At 33.2% G+C, this 17,246-nt stretch overlaps 1 protein-coding gene across 2 annotated transcripts; it reads left to right on the plus strand.

The window, feature by feature from the left end:
• Window positions 1-34: 34 nt before the first annotated feature.
• On the plus strand, window positions 35-16,460 carry LOC143361301 (uncharacterized). Of its 2 annotated transcripts, XM_076800599.1 has the most exons (16): window positions 35-682; window positions 755-932; window positions 1,907-2,110; window positions 2,446-2,740; window positions 2,848-3,194; window positions 3,272-3,857; window positions 3,966-4,168; window positions 5,541-5,684; window positions 5,788-5,953; window positions 6,037-6,244; window positions 6,325-6,548; window positions 6,806-7,198; window positions 8,163-10,649; window positions 10,994-12,510; window positions 13,230-13,524; window positions 14,066-16,460. In XM_076800599.1, exons 2-16 carry the CDS (start codon window positions 835-837, stop codon window positions 14,780-14,782), a joined length of 7,884 nt encoding a protein of 2,627 aa, XP_076656714.1. In that variant the 5' UTR covers window positions 35-682; window positions 755-834; the 3' UTR covers window positions 14,783-16,460. The 2 variants fall into 2 exon arrangements, with proteins under 2 accessions (XP_076656714.1, XP_076656705.1); XM_076800590.1 differs by having other exon boundaries at window positions 35-932.
• The last annotated feature ends 786 nt before the right edge of the window (window positions 16,461-17,246 follow it).

Raw genomic sequence — 17,246 nt, forward strand, 5'->3', positions numbered from 1 at the left:
GGGAGACAAGTTTTAATCTGGCGACACTGGCCGACATTGGTGTATTGGTGTTAGCAGTTAGCAGTGTATCACACATGCGTATTTTGCGTAGCATATGGTAGGGATATCTACACGATATCCATGGATATCTAACATTGTAGTTTGGCGCACAAATGATCGCATATTCTTCTCTGCTCTTATTTTTCAAATCATCTGATACCACACAGTATATAGTAATACTACTAATAGAATGATTCTGTGCTTGAACGATACAAGTAATGGACAATTACAGTTGTGTTCTTGAAATAAGTTTATTATCGTACCATTCAGTACAAATAAATTCATTGAAAACGGAATCTGAAGGCGTATGTATACTTTGAAAACTCACCGGGTGTACGAAGCGTTAGCTGTTGTGTGTGTAATTGTACATATTTCTACTTGTATCAATTTTCAAAAACAAACGGTGTTTTGTTCGTTGCATTGTGAATGCTTGAGATAATAACGAAAAGGCGGGAACAAAAAGAAGGAAAAGAAGGAAAAGTTAAAGAACGGAAGAAAAGGCTAAAGTTGTATGTGGTGTGTACTACATACATAATGTGTGTTGTGGATTAAAGTACCCTAATACTTTCAAGTGATTATTAAAATTTATTCCATTTACTGTTTGCAAAATAAACTGGGAAGGGCTTGGTGAGCGATTTCATCTGTATGTGTGAACTGTTAGTGAAACTATTTATATACTGGGAACATTGTAATAATTTGATGATTTTCCCAAAAGCCCTTATATATAGGAAGGATTTGTGACGAGATGAGTGAAATATTGTTATTCTAACACCTTGTGAAACTTGATTTTCTAGAATGGCTTCTAATACGCCTTCTTTCCCGCGTATGCTGAAAATGCTGCGGGAAAACAGTAATATTAAGGATAAACGCGAAGCTTTAACCTATATTCGTAGGTAAGTTTCACCCCTTTTTATTGCTAAGTTTACATATTTTACATGTTTACATATTTTATATATTAGATATTTAAGAAGAAAACAATTTGTTTGTTTATATTAAATGATAAATGTAAAACATACAAGAAATTTGCATTTCTTTATATAGCGCATTTGATGCACTTACATATATGTAGTATTTGCATCCATATAAAATACAATAAAATGAGCAATTTTATTGGAATTTAACCCTGGTGAAGCATACTATGTACATACCACGATAGAAAAAAAATTGTTTTCTATTTAAAGGTTGTTAATTGGAAGCTAAGATATAGATTAATTGACTACTTTCTACCACAGATGATAACAGCTTAATGTATTTACCACTATTGCCAGTAGCAATTCGTGTTATTATTTTGATCATATCATAATTTTATAAACTTTCATTGTTACTGCTGCTGTACCATGTGTATTTGTGAGATATAAAGAGTGAAAATGATTTTTGCAACAATAAAGTTTATAATAAAAGAAACAAATTGTTATTCAACCCTAGTTTTTCTAAATTGGTTCTAAAAAATTTCTATATGCATGTATACGAATTTGCAGTCTACTTGTAACAAAAATGATCCGTAAGCAAACATGATCTGTAATGTTTAATAAAACTTACAAAAATGTATTGATTGAGAATTCACATAATTTTGTTTGCAATGCATACTTGGAGAAATGAATCAGTTTAATCATTTCTAACAAAAGCATCGTTGTAAGTCCAGGTGTAACTTCTATTGCTAATTACAGTAGCCTACGACATATTCACGATTATTAGTAGCTAATCTTTTTATAATTGAAAGTTACTTCAAATACGTTTGCGCATGTTTATTTTCATTATAATAAGTTAATTATAGGAGTAAGATCTACAAAAGATATGCTATCAAATCTTAATTAGTGATAGGCAAATTTTCATATAGTATCATACCTAATTATTTTTTTTATTTTAGCAACAGCAAGAGGTTGGAACAAACGAAAGCTATTAAAGAGGAACAATACAAAGAACTATACAAATTAGTCATTGATGTATTTGCGAGTGGAAACAATGATATACAGAATGAAGCATATGAAACACTAAATGTGATCATTCAAGACTTTAGAGATCATTCTTTGAATTTGTTTGAAACCATGTCACAAATAAGTCAAAAAACTAGGTCTGTTAAATCAAATATGCAGGATATTAATTAATTGTTGTACAAATTCTCTCAAATAATAGTGTTTAAAAGTATCATTTAAAAATTATAAAATGTATAACAAATGTAGATTTTTTTTTATAAACTAGAATTTTCTTGTGTCACTTTTTATGCAATAATGTACTAATGTATTATCTATACATTGATATGCAGTTTAGATTTGTTGATTGTTTATTATTTGATTTCTAATGTTTAAATATTGGAATTGTTTAATTGCATATCGAATGAGATAATAATTGTTGTAGAAAAATAATTTTACAAATAATTTGATGTATGAAATATTGCTATAATTTCAGATTAAAAATTCTTAAATTATTAGAAGTAGTCGAGGACAATGCTATATCGACAGTTGCTTATGATGCACATACTTTGAATTTTTTTAACAATTGTATGTGTACAATACAAACTAATACAATGCCATGGATAGCACCTGGCGTATGCACAGATAATATTCAAGCTTTATCAGAAGCTGAAAGTAGACAGTTATCGGATGACCAAAGATTAGAAGAGGAAACAATTAATTATTGCATGATTTTGTTACGGAGGTTATACAAAGTGGCTGCAGCAACATCAGATCCAAAAGTTCAAAGGGTATACTGAAATGAATACTTGAAATAAAACAGACATAGATCGAATAGATTCTATTTGATTTGTAAAACTGGAAATCAAAAATATAAAAAAGATTTTTATTTTTGCAGTTCCATGCATTATTGTTAGACAAAATAATGCTATTAGCTTATATGGGTCATAAGAGGCAACGAAGTCATGCTTTAAAACTTTTAGAACAATCACTTGCTACAGACATAACATCGTATATTCGTACTAAATTACCAGAAGCATGGGCTCAGTATAAATCATCGTTACAATCCACATACTGCAAACGTATGCTACTTTTAGTATCGACGTGTGAATTAGATTGGGCAACTCAATGGAACATTAGTATTCAGTTTCTTGGTGTGGATCTTCATCGTGGTGCTGGTTTGATAAATAACTTACTGAGCGTTGAAGAGAAAGCATTTAAGTCTGTAGACACGGTTATACGCAGGTATACATAATAATTGTGAAGAAGGTAGTGTTCATTTACAGAAATCAATGTTGTAGTCTGATTATTTTATGTTTCAGACAAGCATTTCTTTCATGGAAATTACTGGTGGATAATTTTGCATTAGATCCACAGGAGCTTGCTACCGCTAGACGAATAAAGTTATTGTGTGTTCCATTGAACGCTAAAAATAGTAAAAGTGAATTAATAGCGTTAACAAAATTAGAAGTCTGGTGGCATGTAATTATCAAACTTTATAAGGACATTTCTAAATTTGTCAATCCAGTAATCACGCAATTTCTAAACTTCTGTTTTGGACCTCTTGGAGATACACCATTAATGTCTTCGAAATTTGAAATAGTAGCTTCACCAGGGAAAAGATTTTATAAAACCAAAATTATTGCTGTAGATGCTTTATGTCAACTCCTTGTCACCAAACAAGAAAATAGCGCAGTATTTTCGCCAATCTTGGAAGAGAGACTTCCACATTCTCTGTCTGATTCTATTTTTCAAGAGAGTTATAAATGTTTTATTCATAGTGTAGGAGAAGCTTGGCTTGTTCTTAGTCAACTTACAGATGCAGAAATGAAAAATAGACATCAACTTGGTAAAACATTATGGTCAAGTTTAGTTAACTACATACAGGAATCAAAAGCCCAAGTAAAGGTTGGTTGATATCTATACATAGGTGATAATATTTAATATTCTATTTCTTAATACAGAAATTCAATTAAATACATTGCAAAACACTTATTTAGTAATATTATTTTACAGGAAATAATATATAAAGATCTACTGCTGGTTATCACCGAATTGACGATTTGTGCTTCGGATAAGCCAATGATCAGAAATTTAATCCTTGATACAGTCCTACCTGAAATTATTGCTTTTAACAAGAATTTCGATTTTGAAGATGATGTATTATTAGCCATGATATTAAAGCTTGTTCAAATTCCACTATTAAATGATGCTACCAAGTGAGTATTTAAACTACAAATATAATGCATGTTAATTATATCTAGTATAGTACAAAGTTAGATAAACATGCAAACATATTATTAGTTGAGAAATTTATCATTTTTGGATCACGCATTTTTTCAATGTCTTAAGTTGGTTTCAATTTTCAATTTGAAAATATTACAAATTCCTATCAACAATGTCCTGTTCCACTGAAATCTCACGGTCTTCTTAATTTTGCCAAGAACTTTATTGCATTTTATTTCGTCACTGCAATGTACATTTTTTAAAAATGAATTGTCCAAATCATTTTTACTGTTTTCATTTTATGTAAATACTAATGTCTATATACATAAAATAATAACACTATACACATGTGTTGCCAACCATAGGCAGGTCACTTTCCCGAGTCACCGTATATCGTTTCCCTTTCGCAAGCTCAGGTAGCAGCAACCATCCTGAGTCGTCTGGGGTACATATGGTTTCCCATATGTTAACCGTACTCCTTTCATGATCCAAGGTGACCACTGAGTGACGGTCCGACTCAGGTATCGCCAACTATTGTGAGCCGCCTACCGCACATACAGTTTCCCATATGGCAACCGTACTCCTTTTGTGACCCAAGGTGGTCACTGAGTGACGGTCCGGCTCACTATTGTTGACGGTGTATTATTCTACCTGTTCGGGCTCAGGTAATAGTTCCCCATCATGGGTCGCTCACTACACATTTAGTTTCCTAAATGTCGACCATACTCCTTTTATGACCCAAGGTGATCACTGAGTGATGGTCCGACCCACGATCTCTTGGAACTCTTTCATACCTGACGATATTGACGGAAGTCGGTGACTACTCACAGAAGCGACCATTCCATTTGCCTTCTACTAGCACGACTCTCCCGTTTTCTCGTGGTTTCCAATTAACTCTCAACTCGAACATAGAAATTAACTTATATAAGAATTAACATAGAACATAATAATTAACTCAGTCCTTAACAACATGTAATCATAAAAAGAATATAAATTGCTACAGAAGGGAAGGAAACCAGTTTCCAGGGAGGGAAACTAGTTTTTTTGAACATAACAAATAATTTGTACAAAGAAATACACATACAAAATTTTTGGCTATTATAAAATAAATTAAAACATTTGGCACGCTACACATACAATTTTATGTATAACATATTGTTCATTACAATACATATAGTTTGTAAATATTATATATAAAGGTTGAAAAGTAGATTTATTTTAAATATTAAGGATGACAAAAAGTATGGTAAATGTATGATATCAAATAAAACATTACGTAGTTTATAAACAATGCTTTTAATACATACCTATTTGAAATAGATAATATTAAAAATCGTATAAACGAGTATAAATTATTCTTTTAAGGACCCACTATGATATACTAAAACATCTGTTTTCACAAACTATTAAGTCTGAAACGAAGAACGAGTATTATGCCCATGCACTAAAATGTTTGAAAGAAATATATGAGAAATTATCTACACTATTAAGTGCTGAACAGAAAAATGAGTAAGTTGCTACAAGTACAACGTGTATCATAATTTTGAATCCCATTACTATATTTTATTTATTATTACCTTATTATGAATATAATTATATTATTCTTTTCTAGGACTGTTGTTTTTGAATTATGGCGAATTTTAGCAGAAGTGCTAACAAAATATATGGATGATTTACAAGAAATTAATGAGGGTAATGCTGCAGAACACAATTTAAAGACTGTTGAATCAATAGTAATATTTCCATTTATGTATATTAGTTTGGAAGACCATAAGCAAGTGAGTTTTAAACATATTTAATTTTTATGGAATGTAATACAAAGATGATTTTTTAAATGTAATATCTATGCTTTTTACATTAGGCACAAGAATTGATCAAAGTTTGGAAAAATTTGTATAAACAATTTGAGATGCGAGCAGATCTTATTGAAACTGTCAAATCTAATGAAATTTTATTAAGCATTGCGAATGCTATGCAGTGCTGTATAGTGAAAAATGAGAAATCTTGTAGTCTGATCACAAAATGTTTAGACATTTTGTTAAGTACTGTCAACTATAAATTTTTGCTGGGTACTTTGATAATTATATTAATGATCAAAATTAATGTCGAATACAAATATTTTGTAACTAATTTGATTGTGATTTTTCAGCGAATGTAGAAGTTCCATCTATTATACACCTGATTATAGAACTTATAACTTGCTCCTTATCCAATACAAATATTGCAGAATGTGAAGCTAGTCTTAAAGCTCTCTCTGCAGTACTTATTACGATCTATGGTCACAATCCTCAAAAAGTGATATCGTATTTACAAGTTTGTAGACCAGCGGTTGAACTGATTCTTTCATCTAAAATAGATTTAATAAATAAAGAAGTATGTACCTAATGCTTATTTTTTTTTTCTTTTTTCTTTTTTTTTTTATGTAGAGTGGGTTCTGTTAATTTGAGATATCGTTTAATCGGGGTAACTGTATATTTGAGGTGAAGCTCAAAGAACAGTATCAGAATAGATCTGATTCTCCTTGTTTTATTGGGACTGATGTTTATATGCCCTGATGTGTACCAAATAACCGGAATCCGCTAAGATTTACATAAGTTGCAGTATTATAATATGCAATTCTCCACTTTTAGGTAATAAATACATGGGAAACTATTGTCAGTATTTTCAAAGGTCTTAATAAACTGGTTGATTATGATCTTATTTTATCGTACAAGAAAGCTATTATTCTTGCTTTGAGTCACAGAAATCTTGACGTACAGAATCAAGCAGTTTCACTTTTTGATCTTACGAATGTGTTAAGTGGAAATGCTAAATCAATATTTCAAGAGATAGAAATCGAGACTGGTAAAGATAAAATATCACGCAGACGCGATGCTACAAAGAGGAGTGATGTCGTTGAAAAATCACAAAACCAAATTAAAATGGTTGGTAGCTTTTTAAATAGACGTTCCTGCAGCCCGAAAAGTATAGTGAAAGAATCTAGTAAAACCGATAAGAAAATACTACCCGATTCTAACTCTGAGGTAAATATACATCTACATTCAATATACATGTCCAATCACATAACATAATTAAAATTACGTTCGAGAAGTACTGAACAATTACTTGTAAATTATCAGTTTACTTTTAAACATTTTCAATTAGAATCATAAAAGACATTGCATGTTCTTTTGGCATTAGTACCCTTTTTCAATATAATTGAAGTCTCCAATCATTTTTCTGAACATTTGTAACATATTTTTTTTTTCTTGATATTACGTGTAACATGGTCTTCTACATATAACGTAATTTGAATTTTAGTCTCACCATTTAAAAGTGCTCTACTAAATCGCTTAAACAACTATTTTTTCTAAATTAAATATTGTATGGAATGAGTTTACAGTAGACTTATAAATTAGAACATCATGTACCATGCGTGTTTGGTAAAAAGAGACTCTCGGGACGGTACAAAGGCAAGAAAGAAAGGAGTAAGCTTCTAGCTCCGTCTAATCTTTGGATAGCCGCTTTGGTTTGTTTCGTGCCAGGTCGAGAAAAAGTCCGCTCGATTTTATCCGATGTATTAACACGTATGTATCGGGCACACGTCCGAGTCCGTAATATCTGGTCTATTTAGCTCTGACCAATAAGACCCGAAATCTTCCCGAGTCTCTTCTTACTAGACTACTGGGGGTAGGGATGTCAAGTTGGTTAGCGGATTGGCATACGAGCAAGAGGAGTTCACCGCTCTCTGTGTCTAACTCCACCTTTAATCATTTGGTAGTATTGTGTTCATCTTTTTAGTTATGTAATTCGACCGATGAATGTGATCGTTTCAGTAAAAAACGAAACTGTATCTGGAAGGAGGTGGAGCTATTAGACACCAATGAAACCCTCTTTGCTTTCTTAATTTCTTTGCTTAACTAACTTGTCATTGCACAGTAAATGTTTATAGTTGTAAAAGTATGTTTTGCTTCGAATATTCTCTTTATTATTACCGGTTAATTTTAGGATTATGTTTACATCAAGACTGATCTAAAATTTGATGTCAGCCGTTTGACCGATCATCAAAAAGAGTCATTAAAGCGAAAACGAGATGATATTCCAGCACTTTATAACGATTTGTCGCAGTCTTCATCACAGGATACTCAAAATTTACAAGAATGGTTTGATAGGAAAAACGAAGTTTTAGCTAAAAAAGATAATATTTCAATGAAAAACGCTATAAATGACGAGGCAAACAAAGAGAATAAATTGAAAATGATAGAATCGGAAATCATAGACAAGACAACTATTCAGAATGATGGAATGTCGGTAGAACATGTTGGACAAAACATGAAGGACGTTCTAGAAAAGAACGAAAATTTATCCGTAACAGTCACAGTAGCAGAACGTTGTGAGAATTCTGCAGAAGGAGACACAAATAAAGGCAGCGATCAAAGGCTGTCCCCATCCATATTAGATAGTGGGAAACGACGAAACCGACACAGCACAATTATGACGCCTAGTATTTCTCAAACAGTAGAAGAAACTAACAGCCAACCAGAACAGTCTGACACAACTATGGTTAGGGAAAGAAAATTAAGAACAAAAGGAATTCATAATAAATCAAAAATCGGTAATAAACATAGACTTTCGAGTGATTCGAAAAGCAAGTTTCTTGAAACAGAGAGAAGAGGTATTAAACGGAAAGCAACTTCGGATAGTGATAGTGAAAGTACGACTCAACGTCGACGCACCAAGATTAAAACAATGGCAGTAAACTATGATACTCCTACCGATAGTGATAGCTCCAAAACTACAGAAGTTGATAATATCGAAGCAATAATCGAAGATGGAAGTTTGAGTCAACGGACTAAGAACGAAATATCACGATTACGTATAAATATGGTGTTTGATAGTCCTTTATCAAACAGCCGTCGATCCAAGGGTCACGAAGATAGCGTTAAAGAAGTTACTGGTAAGAAACAATCTCCTGATAATAAAACATCTAAATTGAAAGCCGGTGATATTAAAACTGGCGATTCTTTAAAGAAAAACCAAAAAAGTAATGACAAAGAATTAAATAAAGCTCAATATGTAAGGAAAGGAGGTAGATTGATCAAATCGAAGTCAAATACAGACAAAAACAATGAACTTGCTAAATCTGAAGATAATGATGCGAAGATAACTGTAGAAAACAAGGGAGGCGAAAGGGGAGTAGAGAAGAAACTAGAAGAAGAGGAAGCAGAAGAAGACGAGAGCAAAGAGGAGGAGTGTAAAGAAGAGAATACAGAAAAAGAGAATAAACAAGGAGAGAATAAAGAAAAAAAGAATAAAGAAGACATCAAAGAAGGAGAGGAGAAAGAAGAAGAAACTGTACAGATAGATATGTCAAAGACTGCGGTAGAAGATATTGAAAGTGAAGTGCCCGATGCTAACTCGATAGTTAATACGCCTAAAATTGTAGAACCTAAGGATGATGAATCTAATACCGAAGTAGAAAGTAGAAACGTTGCCGTCGGGGAAAGTGTTGTAAGAACTGAAGATTCAAAATTGGTTGAACATCAAACACAGACTGAGGATGATACAGAGGATATAATAGAAAATTCGCAGGATGTGTCTGAATTACAAAAGAAGTGTACTGAGAAACAATGTTTTATTAAAATTAATAAAATTGGTGAGGCGTGGCAATCACCAAAACTTCAAGGGACTCCAGGTGAAGATGAAGAGATGGGAAACACTGTTGCAAGTACTTGCGATGACGACAATAACGAAGTTCCTAAAGGTAATGTTAAGGGATCCGAGGTAAGCGTTGAAGTTGATTCCGACAAGCCAAAGATATCGACTCCAACCGCTGATAACAATTTGTGTGATAATGGGAAATACGTTATAGTTGAAGTACAAAAAGCGAACGAGGGGTCATCGGTTAAATCCATTGTCGGGTTTTCCTCGCCAAAAAGTTTGACCAAGCGTCAATTGAAATTTAAAGCTTATTCGGCACAAGGTCGTGCAGCACATATGTTAGGGTTAGTGACAAAACAAGCAAAGATGGAATCTGAAACTTACACGGTGACCATAGATGATGAAGCTGCAACAAAGAAACTCAAGATTAAAGACACAGAAAGTGAAACAGGAAAGAAAGAAAAGAATCCTACGCTTAAAGAACCTGATAAAGTAACAGCTACGTGTAGTAGTCGACAAGAGAAAATTTTTAATAACATGAGGTCGTCTGACTATTGTCCATCACCTTCAATGAAATTGTTTTCTAATTTGAAAAATGATGGGGAGAAGATTTTTTCGAAAGTAGACAAATCAGTAGATTCTGTATCTATTCAAACTGATGTCCAGGTTGAAAAAGTGAACGAGGGAACATCGACTGAAACGGAGGAATTGCCAATTTTAGAGTGGTCAAGTGCAAATCCACCTTCGTTGACTGCATCGCCTAGTGTTAGTATTCTTAAACGTCAACGACAGTCCATACCAGAACCAGATCCAGAGTGCACGACTCCTAATAAGGTACTTATCTTTTTCAATATCTATTTAGTAGATTCTCGTATGATACAGCAGCCGATACAAATGGTGAAATGCTGCAACATACATATAAGAGGTCCGGTGTATGCAAATGCATTCTATAAATTACTTTCTTGCAATGAACTAGAAATATTGTCTCAAGCAATGTAACTTGACTAGTAATGAAACGTGTATACGATTTTTCAAGAAACTAGTTAGGTAACGATATTGTGGTTTCATGGACCAGTTGTACGATCAGTGAGAATCATGGCATAGCGTTTTCAATAGCCTTTAGTTTTTGAGTAGCCAGTAAAGCAGTCTCAACTATAATGCATTCTATTTCTTTATAGAGAAAACGAGTAAGTTTTGCGGATCCACCGGTTTCAAAAGAAATGGGATATGAAATTGCAACCACCGAGTCTCCACACAAGTTTAGTAAATCCATTTCTCGCTTGTTGAGTCGTAAAGATTCGCCTATAAGAGCGAAGCATATCAAACCGAGGCTAATACACGTCGAGTCCGAGAAGATGGATTGCGACGAAGAAACAGACGTGACAAATGCATCCGAACTTGATTTACAATGCGAACGAGAAAATGAATTGTTAACGAAAATAGCGGAAGATTTGGAATACTCGGAGAATTTTGCAATAGATACTGATCACGGTCAAACGTCTTGTGTTCCTGTTGAAAACGAATTAATAGACGAGCATCCTGTAGAAGATAACGTTCGAAATAAAATCAAGATTCATAATTTGAATGTTGAATTTGAAATTACACAAAATACAACATTTTCTGCACGAGCGGAAACGAAAGACAATATCGAGACAAGTACTATGAAAAGATCTGATAACGCCACCAAGAACAACACTGAAGCACCTGCAGCCGACACTAATGACGATCTATTTAATGGAGAAGAAACAAAGCACGACAATGTAGATGCTACAGATAGTAACGCTAACGGCGATGCGAACGATCGACAGAATCTTTCTATGCAAAACAGATCAGAGGATTCTCTTAATTACGATATTGCGAACGATTCGGTAATACAGAGTTCATGCAAAGGCCATTCAAATGCCGATAGTTTGGAGGACACAGTGGACGTACAGAATATCTCCAGCTTGAACTCTACAACGAATTCGGATGAAATTTTCTGTGGAAAATTGATGCGAACTAGTACGAAAGCAGTAGACAGTGCAGAAGAACAAGATACTTTGCCAGTTACGGACTCGGTGTTTGGAAGCTTACCATTGAGCAACGACAGCCAAAACGTAACTCAATTTGACGCAGAGATGTCTGATCCAGAGCTTTTGGACTCCACGCAGCCCATATATCCGTTGCTGACCTCGTCTTCAGAATCTATACAGTCTATCGTTGAAAAGCTAACGAACCCTCTGTGGGTGCAACATCTGTCTTCGTATCTTCGAAGCAGAAACCTTGAAACTATTGGCGACCTTGCGCGATTATCCGAGCGTGAAGTGAACAGGATGCCCGTCAAAGGTAATTCGAAGGTTGAATTAGTAAGAAGCGTCTTAAAATGTTACGAAAGAACACACGTTGCAAAAGAAACGAACAATGCGATGGAACGCTTGGACAACACTTCTCAGATCGAAGCACCATTTAATGTAAATAACAATGTACCTGTATTTCGAACAAACACGATATCCGAAGACCAACCATCAAAACTGACTTCTGAATCGACTACGAATGACACGACAACGTCACGACAAGATATTTACGATATGGATATAATCAAGGCAGAAATCCCTGACTCGCCTGAAAATGCAATAGAGTCAAGCTTGGATGCAACTTCAAATGAACTTGCTGTATCACCTGCTTCTGCTTCGGTTTCAAAAATATCAACACCCACGTACGTTCGAAATGTTATCTTACCATTTATCCTGCATGTTCACTAGTTCAGGCTGATCCACTTGACTTGATTTATTCATTGCAATATAAATCATAAAATCCTGTTTTAACTTTCGAGCGGGCACGCATAGTTTTGTACTTCCTATGACGAGCGATATATATTTCGTTTTGCCATTTGTGATTAATGTAGTAGCCATATACTCGTATTAAAGTTGCACAAAAAATGGTTTTAACAACGTAATAAGTAAAACAAAGTTTATTATTCATTCGTGGTGGACCAATAACTATGACCACCTTGAATATTTCGATTATTTATAATAATATGAAAAATAATAATATGATATATACAAAACTTACATGGCACAGAGGGAGGAAATATTCTGATGCAAATGTTTTTTATATGGGTTAAGGTGTTTCGGAGTTTTCAAGGTCACCTTGATTTATTCAATTGGAACGAATAAATCACCTTTGCAATTGCGAATCGATCGAGTATCAAATTACGCGTAAAAATGTATGGACCTTCATGTGTTCTAAATCTAATAGTTAACGAAATATTATTGAAATAATTTTAATAATAGCTTTCAGTTAGTAGGTACGCATTGAAAATTATTTTGATAATATGTATCTCGTTACCTATTAGATGTCATGTCAGGTGGATCATTTTGAAATTCATGTGACAAACTAGCGATTAATAGTTAATAGAATTATACTTCTGTTTAGAAAAATGACGAGCATACCAGTGTCATCTATGTTAGATGTTGTCTTCTCGTCACAAACAGATTCTGGACATTCTACCATGTCTAAAGCAATGGCTGCTTTACACGCAGCGAAGACTAGTGCTGCTTGTACCAGTAGTGACTCCCTTTATTCGTCGAAACCTGCGCCAAGTAAAGCCACAAAATCTGCCGAAGCGCAAACATCTTTAGAAGATCTCCTGGATGAAATAGATGTTAATTTGGTATTGGAAAGCGCAGTTAGAAGGTGTACTCCAGAAAAAATTTTTATGCAATATAAGGTAACTATTTCACTTTGATTTCACTTTTATTGGAAAGCTGAAGCTCGTGGGCGTGTCAGCGTAGATTACTGACCTCGTATAAGGCGATTGTAACGACGACGGGCAGCTTTCAGACAACAATTTACACGGGAACACACCTGAGTGATATTTGATGATTTTCATGCGAGTTTGATGGGAAGTAGTTGTTATAAAAGCATATGACACGTATTTTTCTATCGGTTATTATTTATACCGAAGGGATGAAAATTACACTAAAAACTGCGACGAGAAACATAGTTGAATATGTCTTGGAAAGCATTCGAATTCGAAAAAAAATGTCAATAGTAAAATTATGTTTTCTTTTCCTTAAGAAATTGAACTTTACAAATACTATAGATTTTTAAATTTTCCGTTGCTTCAAATGGAAAATATTGTTACGACGGCACGGCGCGGCGTGTTGAGCGACGCCTAAAGAAATAGTAGGAGAGAGAGGTTTTCATGAAACTGAAAAGTCAACATCTATTGTATACCAATCTGACAAAAAAATTTTTAATTTTTGTAGAATAAAATGAGGCACGTACCACAGGTGGATTTGGAAAGAGAAACGATAAGAATGCTCGGCACAGAGAGCAGGCCGAATTGCAATGAAACAACATTGAAATTCGCTTGCCGTGCCTGTGGAATTAATAAAGTGTTACTGCGGCTTCCTGATATTTTTGCCTCTGAAAAACAGTTTTTCGTGAAACTATTGAACGCCTACCGACAGAAGATACGAACCAGCGATTGCATGAATATCCTCGATTTCGCCGAGGTTAAAGATGCTGTTTGTGAAAAGTGTACGTCTTCTGAGCTCGCGGAGATGTTGTCGAAGAAGCTGAAAGAAGAAGAACAGGAAGGAATAAGAACGCCCATGACGGAATTGTCTAGTTTGGATGCTATGTTGAAGAGATTGCCGATCGATGTAATTATTAGTCACACGGTGGCAAACGACGAACTTATACCGTCGCGACTGGTTTTGGACATAGCTTTACAGAACCACGGTCCCAGTGATATAGCACAGGCTTTGGAGTCTCAGTCCCCCGTTGTCACCAAGAACGTTTTTTACAAACTCTGGTCCGACCAATTTGCAGTTGACCATATCAACGAGTGTAATAAATCCGACGAAAGTTTGCTGACAATTTTCAAAGCGGTTGCTTCGAAACTCAGCGAAAAAGATCTTTTGCAAGCATTTTACGAATGTATGAATTCCAAGATAAAGGTAAAAGACGACTCGAAATAAAAATCACGTGTCACGCCGGATCGATTTGTCGTTTACATATGTTTCTGATCTTCATTATACATATATCAATATTGATTATAATCACAGTCACATTCAATTTTTTTTTTTTGTCACGACAACAGCCTTTATACTTGATGACATATGTATATTACACATTCTTAGAGTTATTGAACTATATTTCACAGATAGGTCCATATAAAAGTGGTATTGCATAGTAGCCTAGCATATGAATTAATTAGAATATTGTGTTTTAAGAGAAACAGAAACAATGTCTTTTTGTTAACATAGTTTGATGCTTGTTCATGCGCAAATTCAACGTGTAGCAGATACTGTCAATAATATTTGAAATGAGATTATATTAATCACACTAATTGTTATATCTCCTTGTACATATTTACTGCTGCAGAAAGGTTCACTTTTTATTCAAACACACTAGCACATACTAACATTTTTATTTTTTCATTCATTCTGTTAATATTTTCTTAGAACTAAACGGTCAAATATGTATACCCAAAACATCAACTATAATAACTTGTTCATTAATGTTTTGCAACTTGAATGGTAAACAAAAAGTAAAATTTCAAAAAAAAAGTGGTTCATTGTCTGAGAGTATTAATAAGTTCGATGAACGCGCCACTTCTGTTTCTTCTGAAAAATGGTTAGTCATTTTATACAACAATCAAAGTACTGTAGTAGTTTTTTTTTTTTTAGTCAAAATTCCAAAGATTTGACCAAATTGAATATTATTATTATTTAAGTAATCCGCTAAACATGCTTACGTTTGGGTTCTATTGATTGGCATGTAGTACTTAAAATGTTTTGAACACTTGATTTTCATGGTCTTTAAGAACAAAATAGTGTAAATATTATATCTACATAAAATATAGTAATGTTTCATGAAAAGCGCATAACGCAATTTTTACGCACTGTAATATTTGCCAATTACTGTATACGCTATAAGTGATAACAAATAATTAGAATTCTTCAATTTTTCTTTTTAATTTATGATTGTGTATTGAACGAATCGGAATTTTAATATATATTAACTGCGAAATTAATTTAAAAAATAATCTTCAAAGCAATTGATATGTGCTTTTCTCGTATTAACCATTTTGCAAAAATGTCTATACCATTTGACGCATAAACAATCTAAAATGTTGAAAAACTTTAGGGAGCGCAAAATAAAAGTATTACATTATCTATTTTTCTTGACATACTTGTAACTCGATGTTGAAGTTTTCTAACAACTGAGATAAATAAAATAATGTTGCAAATACATTTCCGATATTAAATTAAATAATTGCCGATGAAAATTAGGTTTGCATCCTTTTCTAATTTTACGATAGTATGTAATATAAAATTTGAAACAAAAAAGATATTATTAGAACCGCTTTATGTAATACTTATACTCCACAGAAAATCGTATCGATTGTTTTCGAAAAAGTGATCAATTGTGGATACGCTAATATTTCAGTGCATCTCATTTTATTTACGTAAAAATATTTACAAAGGAGTGTGAAACCTCAACATCTCAATTTTACTGAAAAAATGAGGAATTTAAAAGTTTGTTTTAGCTGATTTTTATTTATCAGTTATCTATAACAGTATTGTAATCATCCATGAACTTTTTTATACTGCATTTTATTTACCAATTTTGAATAAATATTAGTGAATCTCACGTAATATCTTAATCATGTGTTGAGATATTACACAATTTAATACCAGTAATCTTGTAGGTAAGACGTAAATCAACTTAAAAAAAAATATATCAGAAAAAACAACAATTTATTAGCATATTCACATATAATTAGACAGCGGATCTTTACAGCGGTTCTATGCAAAATAAAAATTTTCTATCCGATTTGCAACCAACTGGAGTGAAAGAGAAATTGATTTTCTTTCTCAATATGTTTAATAGGTCGAAAATAAGGTAACAGTATTTTTAAATTCTTCTAATGTTTTCATTGTTTCGAATTATACTTGCTCATTTCTGTCATAAATGCGTAAAATCCGCTGTCTACATATAATTGTATACATATACCTAACAGGGATACAAAACTCTAATTTTCAAAAAATATGTATTTTTATGACGTTTTCAAATATACAGATTCTAGCATATATACAAATCTTAGACAATGTAAAGATTTACAACTCTTCAGAAGTTGTTGCTCGACAGATGCTCAATTATTGATATTTACTTCACTCCTCAAAAAAATTAAGGGAACACCTCTACGAACCCGATAAATTGGGTCAATTTCAAATGATTATAACTTCGGCAAAAATTGTTGTATCGATATCGTTAAAAAATCACTTGAAAGCTTGAAGTTTCTACTTTCAGGCGCTTTTTCAAATTTTCAGCTATGTTGCTTTTTAACATAATTATAGCGTTATAAAGAAGACTTTGACAGTAACAAAAAATTTTGTTCAACTTCCCGACATTAAATGGGTTGAGATACATTTTTTT

This window comes from Halictus rubicundus, chromosome 1, assembly GCF_050948215.1.
Source record: "Halictus rubicundus isolate RS-2024b chromosome 1, iyHalRubi1_principal, whole genome shotgun sequence".
Lineage (NCBI taxonomy): Eukaryota > Metazoa > Arthropoda > Insecta > Hymenoptera > Halictidae > Halictus > Halictus rubicundus.